Below are 25836 nucleotides of genomic sequence, written 5' to 3'. Positions count from 1 at the left end.
AACAACGCTCAGCAGCCCCCTCAGCCTCTTTATATGTATTATTCATCAAGAAAAATAATGAATTCAGAATAGGCAAACAAACACATTAATTAGCCTATTCATACCCTCCACTGACACAGTGGCAGAAAAAAAAAACTCAGAAAACAGACAGAGAGAGAGAGGCTCAAGAGGACATGATAAAAATGGATGACAACTAGGCGTGTTGACTTCTGTGTGATAGAGAGAAGATAGATACCTTTAATACCTGCTCCAGCTCATCACTCAAAGGTACCAGTAACAAGTGGCCTCTTTTGTGAGTTCATACATCTAAGAATAAGTCAGAACACCTCATTGGATGTCAAAAGGCTAGTCTGAACATGCAAGTGAACCATTAGCAGGGCGGCCGACAGCCCACACACTGAATCCAAGAGAGGGCATTGACATACAGCACTGCTATTAGTCACTCTGTCAAAGGCTGAAGGTTTGTTAATATAAGAGACCAGTGGGGAGTGTGTATGCACGCACACATGTAAGCACTATATGCAGGTAATAAAGTTGGAAAAATAAACATGAAAGTGCAAATAATAATTAGTAAATACGATAAGCAAATATGCACAAACAACTGTGTCAATGGCACACAGTATAGCACACCTTAACCATCGCACTTAAGTGCCTAACCCCAGTCCTTACCCTAACCTAAACCTAATTCTAACCTAACTATTAAAACAGTTTGTCTTAATCCTCAAACCGCCCTTTAAAGGTCTGTCCGTAAGTGAGGACCTGTCAAGATGTCCTCAATTACCAAAAAGGTCCTTACTCCAAAGGACAAAAACTCAAATTGATTCTGACAAAGATAGTTGTGTAAGTACACTCAGTCACTCTAACACTCACGCATGCTTTCACAAACCAACCAACTACACAAGACGCAGTAGAACCCAGACACTGTTGAGGCATGCACGTTCACGACCAGATACACACTGCTGACACACTCTTACACAAACATTTGGGCGCTTACACACATACTTAGACACACAAGCACATACTCATACACACATACAAAGTCAATACCTGTCACACAAACACCCACACCCCTCTTCAGGCCCATCCACCTCCATTTGCCTCAGACACACCACAAGTAGGCCAATGACTGATAGAGAAGTGGGCTGAAAGAGCCAGTGGGCTTAAAAAGAAGTAGAGTGGGTAACGAGAAAAAGCAGAGAGAGGCAGGAAGGACGCTTAGATTACAGCAGAATAAAGGAGAAACAAGAAAGAGAAACACTGCTTGGAGTTCCAGACCCGGGTGACTCGGCTTCTGCTCTTTGGAGAGCCCTTTTTTCCTGGAATACACCTACAGTACTTTGTTGGTAAACAGAATGTGGCAGCAGTGCAATGACAAAGCTGCTGAAAAATCCTGAAACCAGCTACTTGACGCAGAGTGCTGCCATGTGTCAGCCCACACAGTCCTCGTCTGTCAGTAGAAGCTGAGAGGGAAAAAGGTTTTAAAGGCAGAGAGGAAAAAAGTCCTTGAGTAAGTTGCGATCATAATCATTTAATTTAATAGTTCATTATATAGTATTTTAGCTCCTACTGTTCTTCATCAAAAGAAATGTGTTTTAGTACAGGTAAATCAGTACGTCCACATGGAACGATTGACAGTTAATTATTATTTTTTAGAAAAGAACTCCATACCACTGGACTACTAGAGCAGAAGTAAAGAGGAAACTGAAACAATAGTTCTATGGCTCTTTTAATTAAAGAAAGAAATGAAAAACTGTATATCCAAATATGTCAATATGTACTTTCTGCAAATAAACAAATATAAAGCTTGCACACTGCAGGGCTCCAGTGTCCGCTGATTTATTGCACCATGGTGACATTTCGAGCACAACTGCTCTTCATCAGACTTAGCTGTGCTCAAACGTCACCTTGGTGCAGTAAATAAGTAGACACTGGAGCCCTGTAGTGTGTGAGCTTTTTATTTGTTTACTTCATGATTTGCTCACTTTCAGCTCAGCACCTGCCCTCTTTGGTTTGGACATGTGTGTGCGTGTGTTTGTACTCCTACTTCATCGAAGTCCACTCAGTCCATTCATCGAGTTTAAAAACAAAATCATCCACAGTCAAGACCAATAACACTGGTGTGAAATTTAATTAATCATTCATACAATCACATGACCCACTGACAAAGTACATTTACTCAAGTACAGTACTTGAGTACAAATTTGAAGTACTTTCCTTGAGCATATGCATTTTACGTGACTTTATACTTCTACTCCACTATATCTCAGAGGCAAGTAGAGTACTTAACCACATGTGGCATGCCAAAGCTTCCCATGTGGCCCGTAGAATATTAATGAATTCAGAAAATGTGCACATCTAATATTGCTCACCAGTGGTAGAGGTCCAATTATTCCAGACATTATTTAGCTTTCGTTCCGTTCAACAGATTATTCTATCAGATTATTCTCCAACTCCCAGGCTGACCATTCCCTGGAGTCAACCCCAGTGCACTGGCCGGACTACAGGAGGTAACTTCAGTGTTGTCTGAGAATAACTAAGCTTGTCTATTAGATGCAAGAGGCATCACTTGGGTTTATTTTTGTTGGCCAACTGTTGTATTGAGTCTCAAACTGAGTATTTTTGTTTGCTTCCTGGGATCCTGAAGATGAGCTTTTAGTTGAAATAAGGAATATTGGCTGGAGTGTGGGCTTTGTATTGAGGACTGACTGCCTCCTCAACGGAGGTCTGAGAGCATTTTCTAGACTAGTATCTATTTATCATTATGGCTTTTCCATGTTTTGATATATGCCAATAAGAATAACATTAAGTGAAAATATCAAACAGTAATAGGCTAACTAGGCTGAAATAAATTGTATTATTATTATTATTTTTTTAATGTTCAGCCCCCATAATGTCTGCTTTGAAAAATTCTGGGCCTTGATATTGTTCATGACCCCTGCTTCGTGGGTTGAGAACATTCTGCAGCTTCTTAAGATAAATCAGATACTCAGAAATTCTGCTGGATTAGCTGGAAAATGCAGTGTCGTAAAGCTGAAAACGGGGCTGTCTTTCTGAGCTCATGAAAATACAGTACATGGGTCTCACAGGACAGCGAGACTACAAACATATGACCATCAAATAGAATATGATACACTGCTGTAGACTAAACTACACAACAGTACATAAAGTAGACAAAGTTAGCACAATCTTAAACATCAGCAAAATGCAATGCTTTACTGGCATAATATATAATAGTAAAAGGAGTATTTTCACAATGTGGTAATTAGTACTTTTAAAAGATCTGAATAATTTCTCCACCACTGCTGAAAAGAAGACATTAGAGCCCACAGTGAGAGGACAGGTCGGGTTGCTGCTGTTGTAGTTATGATGGTGGTTTCAGGCTTCCTGTGTGCAGCTTTAAAAATCACAGCTTTACCAAAGCATTGTAATGGGGTCTGGCTTACCTCATTGATTAGGAACTGCAGTTGAAGGACAGCTGCGCCGCTCTCATGCTGACAGTAGCAGTCCACCCCAGGTCGTCCCAGTCTGATGACATCACAAAGTCAAAGAAGTGTATTGAAGTGTACCATGGGCACATCGGCACAATGCAGGCAAAAACAGTACATATGTATTTGTTTTTCACCTACAATAGTTCCCGTGTTTGAATCTGGTTTGTACCCTGGTCCTTTCTGAGATTTTATATTGTTTTGCACCAACTGTCGATGCACAGAAGCTAAAATGCCACAAAACGCTACAAGCAACTTGTGCCACTGACCTGGTATAAGAAGCCGGGTGGTGCAATGTCAAATCTGGTTATAAAGGATGGCTGAATGGGGAAAAACATGTATTGTGATGCTTGGTGATTGCTGACACACCCCCTACTGTGCCTCTCCTCCCACCTCGGGGAAGTCAAGTTCAAAGAAAAGCATCCGTGCAAGCACAGGTGTGGAGCAAATCCTGTGTGTGCCTGGCTGTGTGTTTCAGCAGTGCAAATGCTCTGTTCAGTGCTTCACCAAAAAAGAGCCCAGAAATGCACACTGTTTCATGCCAATGGTCAGAAACAGCTGTCTCTCAAATTGCCATTGTGCAATTTTGTATTAATGCATTCCTTTTAGGTATGTGTACCTAATAAACGGCAGCTCATTGAAGTAACTGACCAGATACTGTTCCAATACCAGGCCTAATCCTGGTTGTTATAAACAAAATTGTAGCAGACACATTATTTTGTAATTAATTTGTAAATGCAAGTAGCTGGTGTCACATGTTGGCAAGAGCACAGAGGCTCCAATAGGTTTTCTCAAGGGCAAGTAAGTACTCCAAGTAAAATGTATTTATATTACTTTTCTTGAGCAAGCATCATTAAGTGCTTCACAAGTCAATAAAAAGCAGCACAAGAGCAACAAATAACACACCAGTTCAACACACACAATACAACATCAGAGAAGACTGTCTGTCCATCCTGTACCCATACCTCCAGCTTGGTTGTGCTATCCAACGAATGCACCCCCAGGCTACTTTTAAATTTTTCAAAACTAGCCTGGAAGCCCTAAAAGGCATGTCAGTATGAAAAATGAAAAAAAAAAAACAAAAAAAAAAACAAACACTGAATTGCTATTTGTGATTGATGGAAACATGGAGTACTGCTTTGTCCACTGTATTGACAGTATAACCTGACAATATAAATATAAATTATACTGCACACTCTCAAAAGCTGATAAATGACAATTCAAACATTGGTGACTTTGTGATTACCTCATGCTTTGGTTTGTTTTTCTTGCAGTTTTTTTACTCCTTAGTACGTACTTTCCCAAGGTGGACTAAACAACACATTCTAACATCATACACATGCTCACGAATACTGTATTTATTGAATGTGTACAGAAATAGCCTTGTGATCAGTGAATAAATCTGCATGCAGTTTGGTTAGAAAGCGGGTATGGTTACCAGAGGAAGTAAAATCCCCGAGCACATCCTTCAAAGCAGGTGGAAATCAGCAGGAGGGGGAAATGACACAACATGAAAACACAGCCGTTGGATCTGGTAGAGGAGCAGTTACTTAATCACTATAGTTTGCTCACTCTTCACAATGTTGCAGACATTGCTCGAATTTCATTAGCATCCTAAATCAGCTTATCTAGAAATTTCAGTCTTGATGCTATGCAGTCAGTATGAACTAAAACCAATTGTAAAAATGTCATTTAATTGTAAAAAATGCTGTTATTTTCTATTCAGGGAATTCTAATATAAGACTGCCTTCAATAATCAGGGGGACAGATTTAAACTTTCCTCTACAACCTTTACTTCATTTTCTTGTCATTACAGGGACTAGACAGTTTTAATGCTGCGTCTGATGATTGCATGTGCATATGAGATGCAGTCGTGTTCTAATACAAAACTTAGGATGCAGCTCCTTCTCCCTCCAGGGATTTCTGTCCACCTCACTGGGCATCAATGGCCTCCCACACCTTGCAAACAGCTCAGGGCAAGGTGACAGTGAGCCATGATCAAATATTTGTTCTGCTGTCTGAGAGTGCAGAAAAAAAAATTGTCAGTGAGAACAGTGTGCTCACTTTTTATTTAACACAATATGAGTAATCATGGAGAGAAGGAGGCTAAAGAACTAAGGTTTAAGTGCAGAGTTGCGGGCCACGGTGCTCTCCTGTTGCTTTGGCATAGATAAAGAAGACTGATTTGTTTTAGATCTGATTATCATATTGTAAGTAAGTCAAGTTTATGCACTACTGATAATTACTTAATGATAAATGCATATAAGGCTTGGATTCCACACAAACATCATTAGCTGTGTTAAGTAATGTGTTACATACAGGAGATATGCTGGAGGACTCAATCAGAAATCCAACAGATTGACGCTATGCAGAGTGAGCACATCTCATTTCAGCTTCACAATGTACTCTGAAGCCAACAGGGCAGAAACATCCCGACAGTCTTGCTAGACTGACTTATCACATCTACAGCAGCAGCAGCCATAGAGTCTGATATGATGAATTGTTGAACCAGGCTGCAGATCTCAGATGCACTGGGGAGGAAAGCCTCAGACAGTTCACGGCTCAAAATGCTGCTTATGACCCCAGGAAAAGCTCCCTCTCAGGCTTGTTTCCAAAGTAATTCTCAACTTTTGGAAAAATTGTGCCCAAATAAACAAATAAACAAAGAGTATTTTTTATGGCTGCCCTTGTATGCTTGCATTTCAGGTTGGCTCTGCATTACATGTCTAGTAACCATACTGTACACTGCATGCAACACTTTAAAGCCTTATAGGGAGACCTAGATTCTATGTATATGTACGATGTACTACATGACAATCATTGTTATCTTTATGGCTTTAACTGAATGACTGATGGCTTTTCACAAATTATTTTATTATTTGCTAAAATTAAAAAAAAAATAAACATGAGAAGCAGCACAGTGGCTGGAATCGGGTCAACGTTAGCTTAAAATCCACCTGGGTGGTTGTGATGAATGTACTGAATAAATTTGTGTGACTTAATTCTTATAAATTGTGAGTTGCTATTTTTGTATTATATGTACTGTCTTTCACTAAAGAGATTTGTCAAAGGACAATTTCTAAGCGTAACACTTAAGTTTAATTGTAGATATTTATTGCATGATGAGATACTATGACCCCAGACACAATAATGCAGAGGACATTGTCTATAACTCAAAAACCGCCTAGTGAGTGGCTGTGTGTATGTGTCTCTGCTTGCACCCCATATACAGTGTGATAGTGTTGCCCAGTTGAGTCTTATGTAAGTATTCTTAATCAATGGAGAAAGAGGCACCAGTATACGGACATACAGTTAAACATGCACGCTCACACACATACACACACATAAAACGTTCAGCAAATCTCTATTTCTTGTGTTCATATCATGTGTCATGAATGCATAAATACTGTATTTTGTCTGGTCTGCCCACTGATATGGAGAAAAATAACTCTACAGTGAACGGCACTCCATGTATCAGTTATGCTATGGTGATAGACTGACAACAGTCTGCAGGCCATGAAAATGACAATGTTTAAAATGGGTGAATGAGTGGGAATTATGTAGCAGGTTTGAATGTTTACCTGGAGATTCCACCAGGCACAGCTGTGTTGCGGTTTTCTTCATACCCCACTGGGAGCATTTTTAGAAGCAAAGCGTTTTGCTTGCTTGATTTTATTGACTTGCTCAAATTTTGCTTATTTGGTCGTTTTTCCTTGATGTGCCTCTACCATGGCTAAGTAGGCTACATAGTTAAATCTTATCGTGTTTGTCTGTTTTAATTGTGCTTATTGTTGATATACAATTGGGAATCTGCACAAGGTGTTGAAAACTAACTGGACTCGCTATGCCGGTCCTGTGTCTGACTTCCTGCCTGGCTCAGTCTCCTCTGTGCAGCTTGACTCAGCTTCCATCAAAAATAGACCAGTTGAATATTCTCCGTGCTGCTTTTGGGACGCTTCTGGTGGAATCATACGCATTGTCGAGAATTGCCGAGAACAGCTCCGGCGGCCATAACACGATGCAGCCCTGTGGAATTTGTGGGTTTCAGTACGCACACAAAGACTCAGAACACCACTGTTGCTGGAAAACATTTCCAATCAATTTCCGCCCTGTCTCTCCGTCTGTCAACTCTTATTCACTCACTCTCATCCAAATCAACTAAAGTACATCAGTGAGGAACAAAAAAAAAAAAAAAAGAAAAAAGTCCAACACCAAATATTCACGCTGACTTCTAGGAGAGAGGTCTTTTGTGCTCAAGCGCCCACGTTGAGCCACCAAACTGAAAGAAAAATCCATTTTTTGACCTGTGGCAAAGGAACAGTCCTGTTCGCTTACTCAAACAGTCTATATGTATTTCTCCTTTGAATACCCACACAGCGGGTGACTTCCAGCACAAAAGGCTTAAATAAAAACGAGTCAGAGGTGGCCGCTTGTGAGTGTGTTAAAGTGTCAGTATTGACAACATGAGCTATGCTTGACGCAGTGGATGCTATAATAGATGCTTTATGACAAAAAAGCCTACACTGGTGTAATATTCTGCATAGACTGCACCACTTTTCTCTTGTGCCATCAGAATAACTTCAAACATTCTAAATACTCACAAATAATTCTACACATATAGATATTTTGTGGGTCTTGCTTTTATTACTCATTATATCTAAGAAGACGTTATTGTTATTAAATTGTTATTAATGTTGTTTCATGTCTTTTTTTTCATTATACAGGATATGAAAATATTGCTGGATATTAATATATTTGGTATTATTTGCATATTTGCCAATCCTTTATGTATATGGTTTCTGTGGAAAAATCAAACAAAGCCTCTCTGTCTCACAGAAGTCGTTGCAGTTAAGCTGCATTTTGTTGTATTGTTGGAGAACTTGCACCAGAGTTAAAAGTTCTCTCAGTGCGACTAATGAGTATAAAGTATACAGAAAACACACACTATAGCATTCTGTATTGTCTTGCTCTGGACTGAATCTTGTTCCTGTTTTCAGGGAGGGAGAAACACTAATTGTCTGTGAAAGGCTAAGAGCAACAGATCAGCACCGTCGCCAGAGAACCTGGGGAATGAATTAAAATGCAATGACCATCTCTGAGTCAAGTCACTCAAGGAAGAGGAACTGGTGGGCGGGTGTGATTCGCGGGCTGATTTGAAAGGGATTGGTTTGCGACAGACTTAAATCATCTCCCTGTCAGTCTGGATCCTTCTCTCCCTGACAGGGGAGTCTTTGTACACACCCCATTCAAATTCACATCACACTCGGGGCGGCATCACAACACATAAGACGATGTCAAAACACAAAGCTGATGTGAAGGTGAAGTCGTCTACATCCATACAGGAGACAAACACCGCTGCCAGCGGACAGGAGAGAATGCCAATGGGAAATTGTTGGACGTGCTGGTTGAATTTGGAGATTTTTGCTGTGAAAACCAATAAGTGACAGCCAATAAATGTTGTGAATTTAAAACACATGTTGTTTGGCCCACACAGCTGCCTCTGTATAGACAGCTGATGCAGATGAGGCTTCATTTTATCAGAACTTGTCAAACAGAATATAGTTGTGATATCCATGAAGATACTTTTCAAGGAAAGACAAGGTGGGAAAGCACAGGTACCAGAAATGTTCAATAACTTAGTGATGTGAATTGAGGCCAGACCTGTTCTGTATTGTGAACCAACTAGATCAGCTTTCCTCATCTTTATCCTCCCTGTATCTGAGTCATAGTGGAGAATACACAGCAAGAATAATGACTTCTAAATCGGAGGTTATTTTCTGCTTCGTGACTCGAGCAATGGGAAAATCAGTTACAGCATGCATTAATATTTATCCAACAAACAGCTCTTGTGTTTTTGAGACAGCTTACTTTACGTGCTGCAGTATGTAAACGCATCATTTGTTTTTGTGTGTGTCTCATTTTTCCTGTTATGGTCACAATGATCAGCTCTGAAGAAGCCAAAAAGCTAGATCATAGTCACATCAAGTGCAGCTTTGAAAAATGCTCACAAGCGCATTGCCAAAATCTTATCCATTCAAACTGAACAACACTCTATACCCGTAAAAGTCATCAAGGAAGTAAAACACACACCTGCTTTATTTCTTAAGGTGTGTGGGAATTGTTTGCACTTGCTGCTTCAACATAAGAACACCTGCATAGTTGCATTGCTGAAACAACAGGGCTAAACAACTACAATTTTCAATAAATTAACACCAACTTGCCCTGCTGTGGATAAACAACCAAATTGGTTTCAAACATGAATCTAGAGCTGTGCACAATCGGCTCCAATCACACGGCTGTATTTATCTCAGCACGGAAGATAACACATACAGTAAGTCCATAGCAACAAACAATGCCTAATGTTTTTGCTTGTTTTACAATGGCAACAAGCGCAGACAACAGTGGAAGGGACAGGGAGAAAATTTTAATTACATCGCTGTATGGTGGACTAAAACTTCCCATTGAAGACCACACGGATTAAGTTAAATGAGAAAAGGCCAATCAGCTACTTTTAATGGTAAAAACATTAGAAGGCTCTAATCTCCACGATGTTTGATGAACAAACCCTGTGCTCGTATAGTCTTCTACTTGGTATGCAGCTGGCCACATATGAAGACGAACAAGGGACGAATCTGATTTTAAGTTCCACTTAGACTCTTTGTTCACATGCAACCTTTCTTTGTTCTCACAGCTGAACTACTACAACATCCTAAGCTTGTCTTTCCAGTCGTGAATAACTGCTGGGTGTGAACACTTGACAAAAAAATTGCATCCATTGCGTCCTTTTCCTACAGTTGGTTTAGATCACATTCACACTCCTGACAAGCTGTACTTGTTTTTTAGGTGAGGGCAGGTTTCAGACTATAGCAACGTCTGAAATCATCGCTTAGTTCACCGATTGCCTGCACTCCACTCTATGTAATAGACCCCCAGAAGTTTATAATGAGCAGAAAATTTATATTTTGAACACTAACCCATCATTTTTTTGTTGCATCATCAATGACGGGTGCAGTCTTGAAAGTCTGTAATTTGCATGATGGGATTGTTCCATGAACACCACTTTTGTTTTGCAATTGTCTGAGTTTTTGAGGGCTCAGTGTGCAGTAATGTAGAGTTCAAACACAAATGAAATGTCAGACAAACAGTGCACTTGCTATCCATTTGCTATCTGACAATTGTGAAGCACCACAAACCTCAACAGGAGTACTAAAACCACCACCACTAAAGACCAGTTTTAATATAATTGTCAGTGTCTACAGATGTTAAGTTTATTAATCAGTCTTACTCAACTATTGAGACAGAGCACATTAGACATGCTGTATAGGTTTTACATCATCCAGTCAATGTATCAGCTGCAAATGTTGCCACAGACACCATACAAGAACAATATCATGTCTTGTGTCCAGGCACAATAAAAGTACGCTATTGAGTAGTAATTTTAGCAGCTAGCAGATACTTTCACATGCGGAAAACACACTGGTTAGCCCTCATCCTAAAAATCTTTACTCTTGTAACATTAAAGTGAAAACTACTCTTTCAACATTGAAGCAGAAATCTTTTTTTGTCTTGCCTGTCCAGTACGTAACCTAAGCAGCCTAAGTGGGTTATGTTTAGAATAAAATAACACGCCTCATCATACTTAAAATACTAGGACTATCCAGCCCTCATTTCCTCATAGCAACTGAGAGTCTATACTACTGCATTATATTTTAAGAGAGAATGTATGAGCTTTAGTATTGATTTCAATATTCAATGGGGTTTTCATGAAGCCAGTATATTCGGTTACAGTAGTGGAACCGCAGTCCATTTTCGCTTAATCGTGTTGTATCCAACCGAGAGCATCATTCATTTCCTCTGTTATATAATTTACTCATTAAGTTCTCACAAGCTTAACTACACAAAACTGAAAACAGCCCACAAGTGCCACTCAAGCCCTTGTCAAGCATATAAAAGCTAAAAACATGCAATGACGTTGACAACGATGACTAAGTGAATAAAAAAAACAACCCTTCAGTAGTATTTAATTACTGTCATGGTACTAACTGAATGAGTCAACAACACGACGACAACATTGGACACATTAAAGAGGCGGTAGTTGGAAAGAAACGGTAAGTACAGACAGATGTTAAGGTCAGGACAGTGTTGATTCAGTATTAAAACTGAATCCATAAATCCAGGCTAGCAAACATTTACTGAAAGACCAAAATAGCTCTGTCTTTGTGGCTGAATCATGTAGCCAGTCAGGTGCAGTGTGCCGTCTCTGGTTTCTCCTCAATCCCTGACAGCTGAATCTGACTGTGACAGACCTCTCTGCAGTCACCTGGTATTTTCATCCTCCTCTGTCAACTCTACACCATTTAAATGTCTTGTTTTAAAAACAAAGCGGATGGAGGATTTGACAGAGGAGGGACTCTAGAATGCATGATCTTCACAGTATACATAAAAGTGTGGATACTTACTGGTAGAAAGCTTGTAATATCAAAACTAAAATTAGCTATGTCCATATGTTCCTAATGTAAACACATATTTCTTCAATGTCAAAACACCTTATGGAGCTAGCAACGTGTTTTCAGCCTCATTTAACACCTTCATCAGTATGATAACACATAGAGCACATGATGAACATCTCCCATGTCTGTGTTTAAGAGTGTAAATGTGCGTCTAGATTACACGGTAAATCTCCTCCAGTCTTACTCAAATGAGCTAATAAGCAACCAAAATGCAGCTTCCACATTCTCCACGAACCAAACATCAAATCTCAACTTTGCCATCACAGAACACAAATACAACCTCCCTGGTTAAACTCACCACTTTGTTGTTTGTATGTATTATCACATTTCCATTTCCTTTCAAACATAACATGTTATCACAAGTTTTCTAATTGATTATTATTTTGTCTTATGTGGATTTTGGTGTGTTTGCTAGAGGGGTGGGGTTTGCACATAGGGAATCACAATCATGCTGGAGATAACCTCAGTGATTAGATGATTTGATGATTGTGACTATGGTTGAGACATTGTTAATAGCACAGGTCTACGAGTTGGAATTAACTCCCAGTATGTGATCATTGCATAATTCACCTTAATTATTGTGTTGTGTAAATCCCTTAAAGGTTTGCTTATCATCAACGTGAGCCTTGAGTCAGTGTTAAACTGGATTAACACTGGATTTACCTTTCTTCAACTCTGATATCCGCCTGTATTAATTTTAGTCACAGTTGCTGCTGCTCTGACTACTGTCTAATCTCTGTATTTCTGTCTGTTTCTAAACATCTACTGTCGCTAGCATGTCACAACTAACTGCTGTCAAAAGAGGCATCAGATGATTGGAGTCACTCATCATTAACAATGGAGTGTGAGTGTTGAGGACACAGCTGTGCAGAGAAATACTCCATGCTTACGTTTGTTTTGGCTTTGTAGAATAAGTGTTATTTGTGACATTAAAACTCAGGAACTGTAGTGTGTGAATTCACTCTTAACCTTATCAACAAATATAATTCACATCCATTTAGCAATTACTGGCTACCATCACAGTTGAGTGGTGGAGTCAAAGTTGGTAGTGCTTCAAGCTGCAGGTCTTCTAACAGCTGAGAGAGTCTGGATTTCTTTTCAGACGTGTCTTTGTGGCAATTTGAGAACTCTTTCTCCATTAAGGACACACATTACCAAGCCTTAAAGAGAACTATGCTTTGGCTTATGTTTGCTTGATCAGGCATCTCAGCCATCACCACTGCCGTGGTGGCCACTTGCTTGTCACACCTCTACCCAGGTGCCCTTACCTTGGCCGAAATATGGATTTTCTGGCCCCATGATGGAAGCCTGCTATACACCAAAATCCAGGTTTCAAAATGCTTCACAAACCCCTGGAAGGCACTGAAGATGCTACGACCACATTTTTCTACAAGCGGTGGTTTTAATACGATGTGCTGAGCTCTCCTTCAAAGTGCCATGCAATTCCTCAAAATTACACCACTGTGGTTTTCTCTTGAATTGATCCCAGTGTGAGACCTGGTTTCTCAATCTAATTGACCTACTATCCACTCATCCACACTCACAATCTCTCCTTCATCCCGTATGAATTACTCTCGTTCTGCCTCCATTACTGTTTCTCTTCTCCACTCCCTCTCTTTGTGTGTGTGTGTGTGTGTGTGTGTGTGAAGGAGGTTCATAATAACTGTTTTGTGTGTGTTTAATAATGCTTGTGGAGCAGTGGGGACACAGCTGGGTAATTCAGATTTGAGTATAAACATCTCACAGAAGAGAGGATACAGAAAAAGGTGTGTTCGTGTGTGTGAGTATTTATCTCTCTGTGTGTATTTGTGTGGGTGGCTGGCTGGTTGTTTGGGTTGGTACATACTGTAGACAGCTCTGTACATTTGCACTCTACAATGTTTTCTTACTAACAGAGTTGTCTGACAGATCCACCACAGTCTCAAAAACTAGCTTTGATCTCTTACATGCAGGTGATGCTGATATGACTTATCAACCTGTACAGATAAAACAAAATACAAATCTAGTCTTGGTTTCACTCCAGTTTCCCACTCATACTGTATGCTGACAAATGTACATGTCACATAAGCTCATAGTTGCTATGTATTTGGTAGGGGTGCACAATAACTATCGGGCTGATAATTATCGGGCTGAAAACAGGAAATTATGACGTTGTTGTTAAGTCTGATATCATGACGAATAGCCCTGATAACATATATATTTTTGTCAGCACAGCAGTGCCTCACTCCCAGTATGAGACCGGAATGGCCTGCAGCGAATGCTGTGCTCAAGTGACATCGGCATTATCAGAAAAACTCTCTCACTGGGAAAAATCAAGAATACCCCCTCATGCCAGAAAAAAAACACTCGTTAACTTGGTCATAATTTTGGTAGTTGCTAACTTGAATTGATATTTGCAGTATTTTTCCACATGTTACACATTAGTGATTACACATTAGATCATTAGAAATATGAACTTTAAAAGTCCGAAAGAACGACTAGCAAATGAGGGAACGGGGGAATTTACGTTACACCTAGAATGCAGCATGCGGCACAGTGTGCTTACGAAAACAAAGTTCTTCAAAGTTTCTGAAGAAGACAGTTTGCTGGTTTTTCGTCACAAATGTTCCGAGCGAGTTCCACAAGGAGGGAGAAATAGCACAAGCTTTAATACTTCAAACCTGATCAGCCACCTGAAACATAACCATCACTTCGACAGAGTTTGGAAAGCGTATGAGGCCGCCCGGGCTACTAAAGACGCTATTGTTAGCAAGCCAGCCGCACAGAAGCCACCGGGACTTACACACATCGGCGAGGCTTTCGAAAAAACCCACGGGCTAAGGTTATTGGGGATTTAATCATGGTCATGATGACGCTTGACATACTATGGAATGCACTTTTTCAGTTTGTAATCCTGATGCATGTATTTGCATCAATTCGAGGGGCCTTTATTTTGCATATCAGTAAGTAATGCACCTTATTTAAATTGATGTGAGATATCAAATAGGTTTGTTTGATAGCTTTAAGAAAATGCTTGAGAGGCTTGCCAATAGTTTTTCATTTAAAGGGTCAAAACTGTCTTTGGTTTTGTTCATAGTATTGATATCATGATCGTAGGTATATGTGTGTGTTATCGGCTATCGGCTATATCGGCCTTTAGGAGCTAAAAGTTATCGGTCATCTGTATCGGTTTTAAAAAACAGTTATCATGCATCCCGAGTATTTGGTGTTGTTGTTCCACTGTTTCCCCACAGACTCAGTATCGGCTATCCAAATATATTTATTTTTCCAGCTGTTTAAACAAAGAACCATGTAAAAGTACACTTGCTGGCCAAATTCAGTACATGCTATCAAAAACCGATAGCTTACAGATCCAAGGCAAAAGAGTTAGCATCCTCAGCAACTGACATGGGAATATAGTCATGTTTTTGTGTTGCAGGATGGGGCAATTAGCTAAAAGAGCGGGGCAAAGCTGCAAACATAATCATAAACTCATACGTCAAACATATGGTTAGTAAACTCTATGATCTGGGTCATCTGAGGAGGTGGATATGTCAGGCTATGATAGAGAAATTGTACCTTCTCCAAAGATAATACAACATGTCAAGCAAATGTTAGCCACTGTCAGTCAGCTAACATCTGACTTAGACTTACAGTCTACAGTCAGTATGTGAGACTATACCCCCCCCCCCCCCATCATTTCTTCTGGGAAAGACCCATGGGAGATGTGGCATAGAAGCATCTTTTACTTTTGTTTTGACTGCTATGGTGTCAAGCAGCACTCAAGACTGAGAAAGCTTTTTCCCTACATGTAAGCTACTGCTCAGTCAAACAGGGAGAAGACAGCTGACACACTTTTATTTGTTTTTGCTGGTGGATCATTTACACTGTTAAAGAACAGGAGTCTCTCGAACAATGTGTGATTGTCTACATAATTAGCAATCCAGACTACTCATATAATCAGTTCAGGTGTCATTTGTTGGGAAATAAATAAATCTATTACACCAAAAAGCCCTTGATTAGTATAGAGATCAGGCTGTGATTCCGTCTTTTAGCACACACAGATGACTCTTCTCGCTGTTCTCCTCTGATGTGACAGAGTGAGGAGGCATCTGTCTTGCTCAAGCTCTCATAATTTAAAGATATGTGCACATAATTGGCTGTTTTGCTGTCTCACATCATTGTGATTAAAATGCCAAATTGTCATCTGCTCGTCAGCGTACCCCCGCATCCATTCCAAGGACACACTGGTCACAATCTGTGCTGAATAAAGCCTTTGGTAGATCAACCTCCCATACTGCAATTCCTGGCCTTGGACAAAATTTTCAGTAGTAATTTAATAGTTAAGTATTTTTAATGCATTTTATTTTTTCAACATCTAATTTTATCATCCTTTTCATTATCTTTCAACTGTTGTTTTAAGGCATTTACTGCCTCATGTGAATCACTCTGATTAATTTCTGTAAAAGTTTATACAAACTTTCCATGCCTTGCCTTAAAATTTTAATACCAACAATCACTAAATTTAAATAGTTTCCTCAAAATTTCACTCTTGGTGAACCACATCATGATGGAAATTAACGACTGTGTGCAAATGACACTCGGCTGCTGCACAATAGCATTACAAATGTACAAAATGCAATTAAAACTTCAATCTTCAATCTAATTCCCACTAATTCTCTCTCTAAAAAACAATAATCCTGTTATGACCTCCTTTTCAACATGCAAAAATTGTGCTATATTTTTAATTCTTAAAATGCATTTTTAATTGCAATATGATGTGATAAAGCAGAGTTATTACTGTAATAGTGTTGGCATATAAACATCTTAAACAAACTATTATTCCATCTGTCAATTTTGTTATGTCAAACACTGTATTGCAAATTTAGGTCTGGTAGCATTATACTCAGAACACATAACATGACAGGACACCGTGCACAGCGTAAAAATTATTTTTTCTTCTTGGAAATGATCTCTGCTCTCATGAGCTCATTTTCAGAGCCATTTTCTTCTTATGCAACAATGACTGACAGAGCTCTTTATTAGGTATGTGGGAAGAGCTGATTTATAGTCCATTTTGCCCAACAGCTTTTGATTTAGCACTGCTGCACCTATGTGAACAAAAATAGCAGGTGTTCTCAGGTGTTGCAGTTATTGTTGATTATCTAAATTGGGAGGGTTGCAGTGGGACTGCCGCTGTTACCAGCTATTTTGCTGGTCAGATGGGGCCACTGAAAATAAGATAAGATAAAAATCTTGTCGTGGCACAACTGTACCAAAAGCCATAACTGAAGTTCACTAATTCTGTTATGCTGTTGTAATATATAAACTAGCTTAAATTACTGAACACTGATATACTACATTTTGGTTTCTTATTTGAAAAGTTAATGGTACTAATTATCTGACGTGCATAGACTAATACAGGTACATTTCACATTTTGAGTTCCACAACAATCCTGTTTTAATGTTGTTGATATATAGTATATATATTTATATGGTATATGTTTTTATACATGTGTCAGGTAATTCATTGTTCTTCAAATAGGCTAGCTGTCCTATTCCTTAAAAAGACAAATAAACAGCTCAAATATGAAGGAGTACATTGATTGTAAGAACAAAAAATTTACTGGGACCAAGCCTGCTTAAAGTTAAAAACACCACATAGAGGCCTCCAACAATTGCAGATGATAATCATTACCTCATGTTGCATATGACCGTTGTCTTCTGTGGTTGGTCCTTTTTTCTTATTATTATTGTTACTATTTTCACACTGACAATAAAATCATTCTTGGCACAATCTGAATGCATGACATTTTTCTATGTATTCAACATTAAAATGGTAAAATGAAAAAAGAAAAAAGAAATAATATCCATCAGATGCCAATGGTGTGGTATTGCATGGGCCACTGCTTTACAACACTGTCAAGAATGACTATTGTGGATAAGCACTTACACACACGCCTCGGCTGCACACCATTTGTACACTCTTGGCCGCATCCTAACGAGCAGCTCAGTGAGTAATTAACCTGCAGATAACCTGCTTTGAGGCAATACAATTGGTCCTCCAGAAGCTGGAAACATGTCTGCAGCAGAGAGATTCTTACAGGTCAAAGAAAATGACTGCAAATGCACCAGACTGAGGCTTCTCTCCAGCCAGCAAGAAAGCGAGAATCAGAATAAGCCTGGAGCAATTCTGTCCACAAAGAGTGTAAAATGTGGCACTTCTTGAACTAACAGTGATTAAAGCTCCTGTTTGTGGAAACACAGTAGCAGACAGCAATGCACAGTGATATGGTTGATGTTAGAAAAAGTGACAAGATTTTTACTTTTTTTTTTTTAAGTTTGTACATATCTCTGTATACTGATTACATAAAGCCCTTGTTTGTGTTATTCTCTATCAACAGGCCATGTGTGTAAGCATTTTTAGAATTTTCTGAACTGGAACTGCAAGGAATTTGCAGGATAATTTTTTTGTACATTCAGTCTTGATAAGACAACTTAAATTTTACGCTGCAGATGCTATTTTTCATTCATCTGTGCATCCAGTGCTGTCAAAAACAGTGATGTGAAGCAGTCACTCCTAGGCATGGATCATAAAATATATCCCTACGTGTGAGTTAGGCTTCTGTTTATCTGACCTGACATAAGCATGTTTATTCCTTCAGAGCGCATCAGTTATGGCAATAACCTGTGGTCAAAGACTCTTCATGGTTTTCTAAAAGGCATAAATCAATTGATATCTTAGTGAAAACCTAATGGGTGTCAAGGCATCAAATAGCTGAATATTTGCAGAGCTGTGAAGATGGCCAGTAAAGGACAGAACAATCAATGAAGATTCAATGTAATACTAAAGGTCCACACCTGACTGAGCAACACAAACACGACAGGTGATAAAATGGAAAGCCTCCAGACAAATTTACAGCCTCAGCGCAGTTTGACTTTGGGTACACGTCGGTCCAAATCAATCACTGACGCAGCAAGTGAGCTATCAGACCTGCTGCGTAGATTTAGAATGTATCTACACACAGGCACATACACACAGTCAGATACGAAGACCAGCAAAATAAAATCCTTCCTTTCTATCTATATTGAACAGTACTGTATTTCTGATCTCAGGTGGTGATCCCACGGGAAGAGATAGATACACAATTACAGAACACACAAACATTTAAAGGCAAGCAGGCACATACAAGCTCATTCTGAGCATAAAATGGAGTTTTTATGTGTTTTTGGGAAAATCGCCTGTATTAACATCATGCAAGAATCTACAAGATTATGTGTAGCGTACAAAAAATCTTAGCATGGAGTTTCTCTTTAATAGTTTCTTGTAAGCAATTCAGCAGTGACGAAGGTTTGACAAATAAATTAAGATAAAGGTGATGACCTTTCCTTTATGGACACTAGTGATTGAATAGATAAACGCCACACTCAACTGAGCAGCTCCTCTGTCAGGCACAGATGGTCAGACATGGCTTGCTGCCCTCGATGTGAACCCTCGATAAACGAAGATGCTTGACAAAACTAACCCAGGGGGAGAACTCTTTTGCCTTTCATAGTGCTATTAGCACCACAGCCACAGTCACAATATGAGACTATATAGTACCCTGCCAACACAAGCTCACCTAAGCATGACCATGGACTGTGCATACGATCTACCTTTGTTAAACATATTATACAACAAGTGCAAAGCGAATAAGAGAAAGTCTATTTTCTTTTATGTTCTTGTATGACCCTCACATAACCTCAGATGTGTGTAACACAGTGTAAAACTACTCCACTTCTGTTTGGTATTCCTGCTCTCCTTATTTGGTCTTGCAGACCATTATTTTCCACTGTTTCTCACACCTTACCAGCTCAGACTGGTTTCATGACCTTCAGATTGATTGTAAAGACACTGTTATACTCTGTATTCTTGTTCTTTCACCAAGACTGTCATCGTTGTGTCTGAACCCCTTGCAAGGCCATGATAAAACTCGCATGAGCAAGCTTGCTTCAACGATCTTTATTTCAGATTACCACCAGGCTTCTTCAATATTATATGCCACATCGGTGTCCTGGCTCCAGGTCTGTAAAAAGCAGGGCCGAGCTGTTTGCCGAGTAACACACTGACAAGCCCAGAAAGATTTTCTGCTCCAAAGAATTAAGTGCGGCTGTTACAAACCCCCATGGGCTAAGGTGTAGCTTCTAAAACACGTTAATACGAGCTGTGTTGTTTCTTAGGCTCTATGGGTTTCAGCTCTCGTTCCTCCTCCTCCTCCCTTGTGCCATTGGTTTGTGAATCTGGGGACCTGCAGCCAATCACGGCCCATCTGTGGGTATACTGTGTAAAGCCTGAGGAGCTGCACCCCTGGGCCTCCTGACCACTTTAGCTGCCTGTTTACACCTATAAAGTTTGTGTATTGTGATTTAATTTCTCAGGATTTTGTCAATAGCTCTTTTGAATGTTTTTGTCAGGTTCGTGCCAGAGAGGAAGTGATTCTGCTCTGATATTTCAGTTAATCAATTAATAGGCCCATAAGGGAGACCTGCCATTTTTGTTACATTCACTTGTCTCCTGTTTTCTTGTGTTGACAGGGGAGTTAGGTTTGGGATTGTTGACTGCGATTTTATCTACTCAGTGTGGATTGGTTTGCAATTTTGGCTTGGGCTCTTCTATATCTGGCAAAAGAAGATTGAAATACTGAACAAACTGACTCCTCATATTCTTAGTCTTTTCTTACGTTATTCCCCTCTCCCCAAAACCAACTTGGGATCGTAACAGCAGCTAACACAAGGTTCATGCGCTCCCAGTCGAGAATCACGCACAACCAGCCAGATTCAAGAAACATACATATGCAGAGCTCAGACACAGCAGCCAGTAGACACTCAAGATCCCCTGTCACTCTCTCTGGGTAAGGTGCAATTTGACAATGGGAGATAGCGATTCAGCCGCCTGCAGGCTTTTTATAGAACCCAGCACCATCATTACGACTCGTAACCCAGCCAATCCTGCCTCTTTGCCTGCCCTAATGCCTACCCATCTAGCCAGAGACATTGTGTGGAGAAAGAGAAATAAGGCTGACAAAAGGGGTAAGAGAGGTGAAGTTAGTGATGGCTATTGTAAACCTAGTTAAATGGAAGGAAAGAGAGAGAGAAAGGGATGGAGGGTAAGGAGAGAGGAACAGGTTGTGGCAAACAAAATGGAGGGTAAAAAAAGGTTGATGAAAAAATAAAGGTAAGGGAGGTATACCTTAGGAGATCACACAAGGGGTGTAAGATAAAGAAAGCTGAGATGTACAAACATGACCCACTGTCTGCACAGAAAATGAAAAGGTGAAGGAAAGAGAGAATGGGGTGATGTTAAGTGGAGCAAAAACAATAAACAACACAAAATGTGTTGCTTATTACTGTTTGTATATACAGAAGATTGCATAAATTTTATGCAGAAACTCTTGTGATGTCCTGAGGTATTATAAAGAGCTTAAGCAAGGTTTTATAGCCTAATGTTAGGTAATATAACCACAATCACTTTTCTGCCTCAGTGTCGGAAAGAGCAGAAAATTAATACATGTCTGTAATACCTTTCAAAACACAGCTTAGGGGCCTCTTTCTGCCACTTGTATTTGTTTTAATGCAAATATACAAATTAAATCCTAAATGCAGGGGACCAAGCTTAGTTGATATGTGCATGCAAACATGCGTGGGAGTGACACGTATCCATACAATTTCAGTAGCCAAGCTACCATGCAGTGCGTTTCAAATGTAGTTTGTTCACGGTTGCATATATTTGTTTATTTGTTTGAATGCACAAGTCAGAACATTTCTCATAAACTGCTATTTAATAAGAACCTTTGAGGTTGGGATTAAATTTGGTGACGTTATCAAGCTGTGTCAGTTACAAAGATTGGGATGTTAAATGTAGAATTAGTTATGTTAAACCGTTTCACTGTTCTAAATCCCTGTTCATGATAGATCAGCTGAACAGCACGTAAATACACAAATAATACAAAGTAAACATTCTCTGATCACATGCTTTTTGAGTTTTTTGAGAATATGCTACTTCTAACTACCAACGCGTTCAGAAAGGCTGGACTGCTACGCCAAGAGAGCGGCGCACCTTCAGAGCCAACCTCACCGGAGGATGACAGTGACACGGAGAGCGAGACTGATGGAGACAGATGTGACGAAGCGCTGCTGAGTTTGTTCAACTCCGACACTGAAGAAGACGACTTTGTGGGTTTCAGCGAAGATGGTTAAAGTGACGTGATTTCAAACACAGGGGAAATGAAGATAAATAAATACCGGGTATTTTCTCTTGGTTCTGTCCCGTTTTAATCAGCAAAGTTGCTGCCGTGTTAAAAGACACTGTTAGGAAAGGATCTATTTAGGTACATACATGTACATTTACAGTTCAAAATCGTTCTGTACATGTAGTAAATATCTAATCTAACAACATAAATATCTGCAGCTTGCATATCTTTTTTTTTAAGTAGAGCGGATGCAGCTTGTATGCAGATGCGGCTTGTATATCTTTTTTTTATTATTTTGCAGGTGCGGTTTATAGTCCAGAAAATACGGTAGTTAATAAATTAGATGCCCTTACAGTCCAAATGGACTGAATTATATAGATATATTATATTACAGATAAATTATACAGATTTGGGGCTAGTTCTATTTACTTTGTAAACAAATATGACACTCCAGCTTTCCTGTTATTTGGCTATATGAACTCACTCACTCAAATAAATAGCATTGCTGCTACCTATATGCTTGCTAACTGTAACACTGCCTCTGTTAACAAAATGCAATAAATAATGTGTGGTCAGCAAATGGCTATTCAGACTGATTATCAGGCTGTACGTATATTTGTGTGTGTTCATGTGTGTTTCCAACAACGCTGCTCAAGACTTGATCTGTAAGATGTGTGTGATCCATCACTTTATCACTTTATCAATCAACAGGAGCACTGCCAGGTGATCAAAAGCTGCTGACAGGGTGAGCAGTAAACAGCTCTTGCAGAAAAAGGAGACCAAGACAGTGCCAGGAAAATAAAAATAACAACACGTTTTTAATCTAACGCTGAGTTCTTGTGGTGTTAGAGCCTTGGAGCTTGGAGCTATTGACGACTGCGCTACATCAACACCAACTGTTTACGATAGTCACCATGTTAGTTTGCCTTGACAGCATGCCGATTTGCTTATTAGAACGAAACAGAAAGTAGGCTAACGCTAAGGCTTGCATTTTGAAAATGTTAAGATATTTCAGTAGATTAATTAAAATCTTGAAAAGTCCAGGAATCAACAAAGTCATAATGGATTAATTCTTAGCAAACCAAGGATGCAAAAAAGTCAATGTCGGGAGGTGGTTGGGGTAGATGGAAGAGTTTCACCCAGGAGAATGGGGTTTGTGTCCTGTTTGAAATCAGAAGTCAAGGTTGACATATTTCAAGGTATGTATATGCTGTACGTTAACTCACCAAACGTACGTAAGTTACGTCATGTATGTGACATGTTTGAAAGGCTTTCTGGCAGGCGTCGCGTACAGATGCCTCAAGGTGCCCTTGAGCGTCTGTATGTGATGCTGAGGGGCATTACAAGATATCGTTGGTATCTAAGACCAGGAAATGAGAACGTTTTGGAACATTTTGATAACCTTTATTCCATCTGAGTGCGGAAATGTATTCCTCCTTTGGTTCTGAAGAGCCAGTTCTTTCTGGAAATGAAGTTTTCTGGGATTGGGTCACTGATGAGCCAAGCCTATGTTAGTGCATACTGATAATCACTTCAGGTGTCAAAACCCCTGTCTTGTTCCAGACTCTGCAGTGTCTTTGCACTTGTCAGGGCTGCTATCTGTGGACAAAGCTGTCTGTGGCACTACCCATAGCTCATGCTGTTAGTAATGCTTGTCACCTGATGGAAGAGCTCAGTCGGTGACTGAGCTTGGCCAATCACATGTCGTTTTCATCTGTGTTATTATCTGTACAGACTGTCTTTGTTTCCCTGAACTGTGTGCACACCTGTCTAGTGTCGTTTGTGCACAGTTTAGTCATACCATAGTCTATGAGCATAACAGCAGTATTAATTTGGTTTCTTCATTGCAGGATTAATTTCTTCCTGTGCTGGAAATCCAGTACACAGTCACATTGGTTAGATTTAACTCATTAGCCACGGCAGGGTTTGTTTTTGTCTTGTGTACCTCCAGAAAGCTGATAAATAAACCTCTGAGTCATCATCAAATCTGTACCTGGGTGTGTATCAGGACACCTGCTCTCACCTTTCAGCTTGGTGAACAAACTGCTCCCTTTCTGTGGCGCTCAGTTTTATCATGGCAGAAGAAAGAATCACATGTTGCATTTGTAAATAAGCTCAACAACCCAGCCAGAGTGAGACAAATGAAATGGCTGTAAGAAGTGATCTTGTCGCAGTGCAGTCATGCTCTGCTGTTCGGTGACATTAAGTGTTCTGTGTCGCCCATCAAGTTCTTTTAAGACTCAGAATTGAGACACTGAGTGGAGAAATGGAGAAGTAATCAGGCACATGTGGACACAAATTGTGTTAGTGTACGCTACTATTCAAAATCATGACCACAAAGAATCCATGACTGCTCACATACAAACACACTGATACACAGCAATCATCTAGAAACCTGTATGTTTTCAGTGTGCATTAATCATTCTCAGCAACATATATCTCAAGCATCCTTGTCAGGCTTACATGCACAGAAGTTTACAAACCATACTACAACAGTAGTGTAACCTTTGCCAGGTATTTACGGTACAGATTTCCAATCGTGACACATTATTACTTGGCTCACATGATGGTGATTGCTTGAGGCAGTCTTCCAAACACTGCAGTCCTCCTACACACCATCAAACAGCCATGTGTAACAAGGTTAAATTATCTGTAGAGTCCTTACACTCTGCTCTTGGCTCTATGAAATCCATTTAATTCTTTTTTTTTTTCGGTTTCCATCTTGTTTTTCCCAGATTCAATGTTTTCTGTGTCTAATAATGTGGTGGTTGAATAAATTTTCAACATTTCAGTTATATTCAAGTATTCAAAATGTAATGGATATCAGTGAAGTTGATGCAGCATAACATTTTCTTTTTTTATCAAACAGATCTTCTGCATGACAGCTTCCATATGCAGCTCAAACACACAGTGTAAAGTGGGTCTGATGAAGGCTACTCTCACATTCAGGCTGCACTCCTCCTTGTTTACAATGCTTGACCAGAAAGGGATGTGATTTATGTGACAAAACATAGCAGCATGTTTTTTTTTCTGTTCTTTCAGCTTAGGCACTGTGAAAAAACACTTATAATGGTAGGGAAAAGTTGCATCCACATTTTGGCTATTTCCACGATGTTCTGCTACAGTTGAGTCCATATTTATTAACAAATCCCACAATTCTGTGCGTGTTTTCTGCATGGTGGAAATCATAGGACCGTAAACATTTCCTTCATCAAAAAATTGGATGGAAAAGAGGGTTATGTGATACTGACAACCTATCAGGGATTTGCACAACCAACAAGACGCAACCTAATGGATTCCAAAGACTGAATACCTTCTGCATTAGACACTCACTATTATACAACTAAAAGCCCTGACTTATCATTTTTATTGAAATTATACAGTGCAATTTTTGGCTTTGTTTTTTTAGCAGGCTACAGCAAGACAAAAGTTGATGTCCTACTTTCTCCGTTCTCCTCTGAAGTCTTTATCTCTGCTTTTCTCTCACTCTCCATTACTAGTCGTTCCCCCCATTCTCTTTCTATCTCTTTCTCTGTGTCTTTTAGTAGCTGCTTTGAAATCTAAACTGTACGGTTGACAAATGGTGAGTCACAATGTGGGAAGATAAATCAGCCCAACTCTGCAATGCTGCCA

At 39.7% G+C, this 25836-nt stretch overlaps 1 protein-coding gene across 2 annotated transcripts in view; it reads right to left on the bottom strand.

Annotated features, from left to right (window-relative positions):
• Positions 1–25836, bottom strand: part of stxbp5l (syntaxin binding protein 5L) — a 133157-nt gene that overhangs the window by 70583 nt on the left and 36738 nt on the right. For both annotated transcript variants that reach the window (XM_041950739.1, XM_041950740.1), the window contains exon 3: positions 3444–3525. In XM_041950739.1, coding sequence (XP_041806673.1) covers positions 3444–3525 — 82 coding nt within the window. The remainder of the gene's footprint in view (positions 1–3443; positions 3526–25836) is intronic.

This window comes from Chelmon rostratus, chromosome 13 (genome assembly GCF_017976325.1).
Source record: "Chelmon rostratus isolate fCheRos1 chromosome 13, fCheRos1.pri, whole genome shotgun sequence".
Lineage (NCBI taxonomy): Eukaryota > Metazoa > Chordata > Actinopteri > Chaetodontiformes > Chaetodontidae > Chelmon > Chelmon rostratus.
This window is presented reverse-complemented; position numbering and strand designations above follow the sequence as displayed.